The sequence below is a fragment of the Cyprinodon variegatus genome, unplaced genomic scaffold, assembly GCF_000732505.1.
Source record: "Cyprinodon variegatus isolate N-32 unplaced genomic scaffold, C_variegatus-1.0 Scaffold158, whole genome shotgun sequence".
Classification (NCBI taxonomy): Eukaryota; Metazoa; Chordata; class Actinopteri; order Cyprinodontiformes; family Cyprinodontidae; genus Cyprinodon; species Cyprinodon variegatus.
Genome location: NW_015150611.1, coordinates 976,727 through 985,790, shown reverse-complemented (window position 1 = coordinate 985,790; position 9,064 = coordinate 976,727). Strand labels below are relative to the sequence as shown.

Here is a 9,064-nt window from a genome sequence, read left to right as displayed (position 1 = left end):
TTAGGGTTAGTGTTTAGGTTTAGTGGCTAGGGTTAGTGTTTAGGGTTAGTGTTTATGGTTAGTGTTAAGGGTTAGTGTTTAGGGGATGGTTTGGGATTGAGCTCTGTTTGTGTAAAACCTGCATGACATCCTTCTCCCTCCTTTTCTTCTGTGGCAGCGTTACTGCGCCACTCATTGGTGTGGAATAAGTATTACAACACCTTCTGGCTCCTCTGGGCTTTGTGCAGTTTCATCTTTATGCTCAAACTTTTCTTTGTGGATATAGTCTGTTGATGACTGGATAAAGCAAAAGAGGAAATGTCTGACGTTATTTTAAGAGGGAAATCCAAAAGCAATAGAACAAATTATGAAAAAATACACAAAGGAATTAAGAGATATAGTGAAACTCTCTTCTAATAATTATAAAAACACAGTGGTAGAGGCTATAAATTCTTGACTCAGTTTAATGGTTTAATTTTTTACCTTTGGCTCTTTGCTGCAGTTAATTCTGCTCTTTTTCTGTCTGGTTGCTGGTAATAAAAGTAGATTTCTATACAGCTGGTTATTTAGAGCAAATTCTGCTGTTTTTTTAGATGATTTATGTCAATATGTTCATAGTTTTAATGATATATTGTATATAGAATCAAGTTTGTTAAGATTCCTTTTTATCTGTTTTTCTGTTAGATCCACTTTGTCATTAAGTTTCTATTTATATATTCGTTTCCTGAATGTTTCTCATGTATTTTTGCTTTTACAAACGAGTACTGGTTTGAATGTGCTCTGCAAGCAAAGCTGATATATAGTCAGGTATCCATTAAAGAGTTATTATATAGTCAGGTATCCATTAAAGAGTTATTATTGAACATAATGGGAGATGTGTAAGGAAAATGTCTAGTTGTGAATTCAAACACTACAAACAAAGACATTATAGCTGTCATATTGGTCTCATTTAATTAATGTTTGCCATTTTGTTCCCAGGCTTAAAGAAAACATTGAAAAGCTCCAGAAAAGGTAAGTCTTTTCCTAAAATCCTTATTTAAGTAGTTTATCATCTATTATATTTACTTTGCATGCCATTTATTGTGATTTATTGCAAAGAGGAGCAGCATGTCAACTATAACCCGGGAGTTAAAACTGTTTAACTAACAAATTAACTAGACCATTAAAGAGACATGGTTTCATTATACCATCCTATCCAACATGTTGAGAAGAACTGTGTTCCTTTATGACAATGTTCTGGGTTTTGACAGACTTGTAAAGGAGGAGATAGGTAATGCTAAGAGTCAGGAGACTCTGAACAGCATCGGGCTGCAGACGCCCTCTGAGAAAGACCCAGCCGAGCAGCAGGAGGCAGCAGAAGAAGGTGAATAAAGTCCTGAGTTACAGTGTGCCTTCATGTTACATTAGGGAGTTCAGGTAGGAGACTAGAAATTATATTATATTATATAAGTCAAATATCTATAGACTTTTAAACAGCTCAAACATTTGTGAGCTGCCAGAACTGCCGTCTGTTTTATTCATCAGTCATTGTACAGCAACTGCAGTTTTATACAATCATTTATTCTAATTTAGATTTTAAAGGTTGACAGAGGGCCAGGATGAAAATGTGTTTAATGGCATTTTGGACTTTAATGCATTTAAATTGTAATCACAAACAGCACTGTCTGCAATGTCTTTCTCCCAGAAACCGTGCCAAGCAGCCGTGCGGAGAAGTGGGTCATGATAGTGGACCGGGCCAGCCTGCTCATCATCCAGGCGGTTTCTGGACTCCGTCGGCTCCAGGAGCTGAGCTGGAGACTCATGGAGCTCCACAGCCTTAAAATCGTGTCTTCTGGCATCATCTGGGTGTCTCTTCAAGAGGTAGGACTTATGTGCATANGGTGTCTCTTCAAGATTTAGGACTTATGTGCATACATATATATATATATATATATATATATATATATATATATATACTTATGTATATATATATATATATATATACATTTTTATATAACAGCCCAACAAAATTAAAGCATGACTATATGGAAAATAAGTTTTTCTTTCACATCGAAAAAACCTAAAAACTGTTGCATAGATTTGTTTATTATTTGAACCATCTTTTGCTCTAGTTATAGCTTCAAGTCTGTCTTGATGTGCAGAAAGGATAGTTTTTTCTTCTCTTTGATGTGTAATGAATCAAGCTCAGTCAGGTTTGCATGGCACAAGTGTTTCATTCTCAATTTGATTTCATTTTGGACTCTGATTCGGTAACTTTTAAACACAATTTTGTGCCTAAATCATCCCATTCAGGGATCAATGTTTTGGTGTTTTTTTGTAGAATTTAACAGGTCTACTTCCACCCAACATCTATTCTTATCAACTCTGATCTTGGTTACTGTATCTGAAGGAAAGTATTCCCATAGAATAACACTTCTACCTTCATATTTCACTTTGGGGATGGTCTACTCAGTTTTTTTCCCTTTTTTTGCTTTACATTGTCTTAATCTTTTACATTCAATCCCAGTATAATTTAAGTTTCCAGCTGCAATGTAAGGGAATGTGAAAATGGGCAGGGGGCTTAAATACACTTGAACATGGGATATATATTGTGTTAATACTTCACAGACAACAACTACAAAAAGATTTCCTTAATGTCATTTTTATAGGTTTCACTGATGAACTTCCTGTTTCTGGTCTTGTGGGTGTTTGCGCTTCCTTTCCCTCGAATACGTCCTTTAGCCTCCAGCATCTCTGCGGTGTGGGCCTGCGTCATGGTGGTCTGCAAGATGTTTTACCAGCTTAAAGTGATCAAACCTCTGGATTATTCCTCCAACTGCACCTCTGTAAGTTCAAACTTACAGGGCTTACAAGCAAAAATAAAGCAGAAAAATCTAAATAAAGGAACCTCTGAAAGGAATCTTAAATATCAAAAGTTGTTTCTAAACATCACAACAGTTTTATTGTATGAAAGATAGGTTCAATCTTTAAACAACTTATTAGGCCTGTTTTTCACTATTTGACTGAAGTTTAGGATACAGTCTGCTGAAAACGGAGATGATAGTTTCCTCAGGTTGTGTGTCAGATCTCTGCTCTTTTGTAACGCTTTTTTCCCTTAATATCAGACACTATTTTATGTGTTTCAGATTGTTTTTCCATCTTACTCTGGTCTACTTTTAGGCACAAAACATTAACCATTAATAAATCACATAACACTTCATTACTCATCAACATTTAATGCGAATTTTTAATATGTTTGTTTAATAAAGTATAAATAATAAATAAATATAATCATTTAGACAGCCCAGAGATTTATTGATTCAGGATTTTCTTTTCCAGCTTCTGGATTTAGGTACGGGCAAAACTTTTGCACAGTACTGTATGAATCCGTGAACTCATATTGTCATGTTTTTTTTACACATTTTTTTGTTGTTGATGAACCTGCTTGCTGCATTGTGATCAATGCAAGCAGGATTTTGGAAAAGAGGACACAGCATGACAAGTTTTAGATGTAGCAAAAATATTTGCTTTAAAAACACAAACAGCTGGTAGAGGTGAACCTCTTCCAGTCTCCCCTGGTGCATCTTTAAATTACCCTCAAAAATAAACTTTTGGTCACAATGTTTTTTACCACCTTCCTTCTCAAAGCTGATCTTGGTCTTTTAGGGTTTACTGGTCTCCAACAGTTCTGGGCTGTATGATGAAGCAGATTTGAGGGCAAACCTGGTGGAGCTGCTTAAAAGGTCCATTCTCTACACTGAACCTGTTGACCCGGTCTACTGGTGTGGAGCTCTTCGGAAGTGTGAGGGGAGAATCCTCCCCTGTTTGAGGGTAAAAGGAAACCTATATTCTCGTCTTGCGCATTTCTCTAACCTGTGTTTTACCTTATCTATAAAGTTATACATTATTAGTATGGGTTTTGTATTTAAAAAGAGATGGAACCAGAAAACATAAAGGTTATAAAGCTTACATTATCTAAAATGTATCTTTAAGGTTTCCCAGAAATTTCCTTTGATGGACGTAGATTTTTTCTTCTTTTTGTCCATGTTTCAGAACCATCTGATGGTGCTCGGATTGCTTGTATTTGAAGCAACTGTTGAACGCCACCAGCTCTACTTTCGCCTCCGTAACGACCTGAAGCCTCCTCCATTTACCATCATCTTCCAGTTCATCACCAGGCAGCACCTAGATCACGGCGTCCTGCCCTGCATCAAATACTTCATCAACTTTGGCTTCTACAAATTTGGACTTGAGGTGCTGCTTGTGATTTTCTAGTATAACCATGGATTATTATTATTTATTGATCTGAAGCCATCTGACTTCTTGATTGTGCTCATACTTATTTTTAGATCAGTTTGATTGTGGCAGTAAATGTCATCGGTCAGAGGATGGATTTCTACGCTTTGCTCCATTCCTGTGCTTTGATAGCCGTTGTGTCTCGCCGCCGCAGGAAGGCTATAGGAGAGGTTTGGCCCAAATACTGCTGCTTTACAGCTGGACTCATGGTGTTTCAGTATCTCCTCTGTATCGGCATCCCTCCTGCTTTCTGTGTTGGTATGAAAATATGGCTTGAATAATTTGTCATTTTTTTCTATCCAGCTTACAAAATGAGATACATGGTAGAAAACAGAAGCATGTTTGTTGTAGTTTTATTGGAAACAACATACTGTACATATAAAACTATTAATATATTCTGCTTAATTTAAAGACAATATTCAAAAATTTATGTTAGTACCTTAATCATTTAGGTAGAAATGCCAGATTCAGCCTTACAGGCTGATTTACTCTCTCTTTCTTTCTTTCTTTGCAGACTAAAACAAGATGAAGTAATAATTTATCAAGATAGATAATATGTTAACTTATAAACATTATAAGTTAAGTTATTGTATCAATACTATTTAAAAAGCTTCCTCATTTTCATTTATGTTCTAATCAGTTCCAGTTTATGTCCAGGCTTGTTGTGCATTGTATTTTTTCTCCATAGTTACTCTGTCATTTATGTATTTGATAATATCTAAACTGGGAGTCCAATATCACATATTTCTGTATGCCTGACACTCATTCCTCTCTCACTATAGCATCCGAGTTTAGCTCTTTGAGTAGACTTTAAAAAGATCAGAGAGTTGTATTGTTATTTTCACACATGAATTGTATATCAATAGGCCTATAAAGTAACATAAGGTGGAAGAGTTTAGGTTTAAAAGACACTGAAATATGAACTAAAATATAAAGGACCCAGTGTTAGACCCTGAGGAACACCAACATTATGTTCAAAGTATTAAGGAAACCTAGCATCTATCTGTACACGTCTTTCACTCAGATATAAGTGAGGGAGTTGCATGAGTTAGAAAACGTAACATGGATGATATGTTTTGCATTGATCTCTGCTGCTAAATGTCCTCAGATTACCCCTGGAGAACCGCAACTCAGCCTTTAAGCTCCAACGTCATAAAATGGTTCTACCTGCCAGACTTTGCAATGAGACCCAATCCATCCTTCATTTTCTGTAAATATTTCGACGCTTCCCCTTTCTTTGTTTTCCCTCTGTTTTCATATCACTTCTTTTGACCTCCATCTCTGTCCCTGTCCGTGCAGACGACCACCTCCTGCTGCTATGCTCCTCTCTGCAGTGGCAGGTTTTTTTGGAGGAGAACAGAGCAGCTGTACGACTTCTGGCTGGAGATAACGTAGAGATCAGTCGTAGTTTGGATCCGTGTTCCTTCAACCAGTTCATACCGGTTGATAACTTCCTTCACTGCAGGTTGGGATCATTATTTTTCTGCTTTGTGTGTATTCTTAATAACAAAGCCCCATCCTATTATAGTTATGTTACCTATGATCTAAAAAAAAAAAAAACGCAAATATTTTTATTATGTGTGTTTTGCTTTAACATTAAAAAAGTTAGGGGACATTTTTACAATTTGTTGAAGGGAGTTTTTCCTCTCCACGGTCGCTACAACCATGCTTAGTGTGCAAGTCTGCCTATATAAATAAACTGAATTGAATTGATCACTGTGATGTTAAGAGCTAAACCTCAAGATGCCTTAGAGGTTTATATTTGCGAACCCTTGGCGGTAGGAACTGTCGCTTGTTCACCATCTTTCTCTGCTCTGTGCTTAACAAATTCTGTCCAAATGGACACTATGCCGAGGGTCATGGGAACTAAATGATGTGGACCTTGTGGACAGGTCATACATTAATCAAACTTTAGCGTTGTAGAATTGTCTACATTTTCTCTGCATTTTTTTTGTTGTTGACAGTTTCTGCAAAATTGTTGCAACTATCTTTTTGGCGCCCTGCTTACCGGGATGTTTAATGATATTACTGCATCTGATTTTGAATCTCTTTGGGTTATAAAAGCGGCTCCTCTATATTTCCATATGATTTGGAGTGAGTCTAGATACATACACAGAGTTTACTCTAATCTATTATATCTAATCATATATCCTATAACCTAAAACTAATACCAACTTACCACTCAGTAATTGGTCAAATCCTTAGGATCCTTTCTTTTGATGAAATCAGTGCTGAGAAATCCTCTGCTTTATTTGATTGTTTAATTGCAAAACTGGTCTTTAAGGCACATTTTTCAAATACAGCAGTTGGAACTAAGGCTGAGGAAAATGGAGAGCTGTATTTGAAGTAACGCCTCATAACCCTGAAAATATAAAGTTATTATCTCCTGTAGTTCCTTTTGTTTCCGTTTGTGTTTTTATTTGCTCTGAGTAATTGTCAAAGGTTTGATGATTTCAGCTTCTATTGTATCAAATAGACTGTAAACACTGATTTTCATGCTTATATACTTATATAAGACTATGGTAGACTATTAAGTATTGCATGGTTTAGTTATTTGTTTTAGTATTTTTTTCAATATCCCATTTGGTTAAAAAAAAAATCCTAAATTCTAACTAGTGCATCTAAACAGATTCATGCTGATACCGGTATATACTTTTTCATTTTTTTTTAAAGTTTTAACAATTTGATAATTAAAATAATGTATCTTACCTGTAGGTAGATTTCAAGTATACACATGAGCAGCAAATAAGTTCAGCTCCATTTAAAGGATTTGGGTCATTTCTAGAGGAAAAGTTCAAAAAATTACAAATAAAAGCTATCGAGATATGTCAATTCAACGCTTTCATTTCTCAAAGTTGTTTTTGTTGTGTTTTTTGTTAATTTTCTATTTTCTTTTCTTTGGTTTCTGTTGGAAATAAAATAATCAGATAAATCAGGGTTAGCTAAACCTTTTTGACATTTGGGGTCATCTTGGGGTATTTATTCCCTAATGTTGACAGACCAGTGCTTTTCTAAAGGAAAACCTGTCTTTCTGTTTTGCCTTTAGGTCCTACCTGGACATGGTGAAGGTGTTTGTTTTCAGCTACTTTTTCTGGCTGGTCCTCTGCCTCATCTTCATCACAGGCACCACACGGATCAACATCTTCTGCCTGGGCTACCTTGTGGCCTGTTTCTACTTCATGCTGTTTGGTGGCAGCGTCCTAATGCAGCCAGTTAGATACATCCTTCGCCTGTGGGACTGGCTCATTGCCTACACCTGCTTTGTGATCGCCATGAAAAACTTCCTGTCTGTAGGTAGAAAAGTAGTACAAGATGGAAAATACATCACAATTTAAGGGGCTTCTATATGCAAAAACATAATGTCTTTGAATAATGTCACATGACCTGTGTCTTTGTTTTCTGCAGCTTGGTGCTTGTGCATATCTGGACAGCCTGTTGAAGAACAGCTGCTGGTTAATTCAGGCATTCAGCATGTTTTGCACCATCAAAGGCTATGATGTTCGTAAGTGTCTGCCGTGTTTTACCTGTTGCCTTTTGTTGCAGCATCTGAAGACATATTCATACCCGTCTACTTTTTCGCGGTTGTATTTGATCAAATTTTAGGAAGTTAGTACAACCATACCATACCAACTTTATTTATGAAGCACTTTAGACACTGACAGGACCAAAGTGCTGTACACAATCATAAAATACAATGCAATTATAAAATAGAAAACATCAAATATAAAATACATATTAATATACAGACACAATAAAACAAAGTGAAACCTCTCAGACTGTGCCAAAAGCCAAAGAAAAAAGATGGGTGTTAAGAAGAGACTTAAAAACAGTAAGTGAAGAGGCATGTCTAATGCCCAAAGGAGGATCATTCCATAGCTTGGGAGCTGCCACAAAAAAGGCACAGTCCCCTATGAGCTTGCACTTTGTCCTTGGCACCTTCAGAAGCATCTGATCAGCCGACCTGAGGGAACGGGAGGGTGTGTGTAAGAATGTAACATCTCAGGCCAATAGGGAGGGGCAAGGTCATTAAGAACTTTAAAAACAAATGAAATGATTTTAAAAAAGGGGAAATGTGGTCAAATTTGCATGAACCTGTTAAAAGATGTGCAGCAGCATTTTGTACCCTCTGAAGCTGGGAAATATTTAATTCATTGACTCATATAATGTGCATCACAGTAATCCAGCCATGTAGTCACAAAGGCATGCATCACTGTATCAAAATGCTGTCTTGAAAGAATAGGTTTTACTATTCTAGCTACCTTAAGTGGAAAAAGTTGGATTTTACAACGGCTCTAATGTCTCCAGCTTAAGACCAGCATCCATCTTGACCCCTAAATTTGTAACAGCCGGCTTTGACATACTGGGCCAAAGAGCCATGATTGGTCTGTGGATCTGCCAAATAATCATTACCTCTGTTTTATCTTCATTAAGTCAAATCTTCCAGACATAAAGACAGAGACTGAAGAGAGATGGATTCTTTGTTCTTTAGTGGTAAACATAAAAAGCTATGTTATTGCAAACTGGAAGGACATTATGAACTTGTTAAAGATTTGTTTTACAAATTGAAATCTAAAAGTGTGATAAACATTTCCCTGGATGTTTAGAGACAGTGTCAAGTCTTTTACAGCCACCATAAAAGTTTTCTCCAAGTATTTTCTTATGTATATAGAAAGATGTGAATTGTGCAGGGGCGGAGCTAAAGGGGTGGCCAGGACTCCTAGCCTATCATTACAAGGTCATTTGTTGCGCCCATGTGGACATAAACCACTGGAACATGTAGTGCCCCTCTAAACCAGAAGGTGGCAGCAGT

General features: G+C 36.7%; 1 protein-coding gene across 1 annotated transcript in view; it reads left to right on the top strand.

Moving 5' to 3' along the window:
- Positions 1-9,064, top strand: part of LOC107086635 (piezo-type mechanosensitive ion channel component 2-like) — a 43,662-nt gene that overhangs the window by 17,232 nt on the left and 17,366 nt on the right. The window contains exons 20-30 of the mRNA XM_015377725.1: positions 958-990; positions 1,230-1,342; positions 1,664-1,839; positions 2,628-2,804; positions 3,625-3,789; positions 4,012-4,212; positions 4,308-4,512; positions 5,363-5,464; positions 5,554-5,719; positions 7,301-7,544; positions 7,660-7,756. Of these exons, the coding sequence (XP_015233211.1) occupies positions 958-990; positions 1,230-1,342; positions 1,664-1,839; positions 2,628-2,804; positions 3,625-3,789; positions 4,012-4,212; positions 4,308-4,512; positions 5,363-5,464; positions 5,554-5,719; positions 7,301-7,544; positions 7,660-7,756 (1,679 nt within the window). The remainder of the gene's footprint in view (positions 1-957; positions 991-1,229; positions 1,343-1,663; positions 1,840-2,627; positions 2,805-3,624; positions 3,790-4,011; positions 4,213-4,307; positions 4,513-5,362; positions 5,465-5,553; positions 5,720-7,300; positions 7,545-7,659; positions 7,757-9,064) is intronic.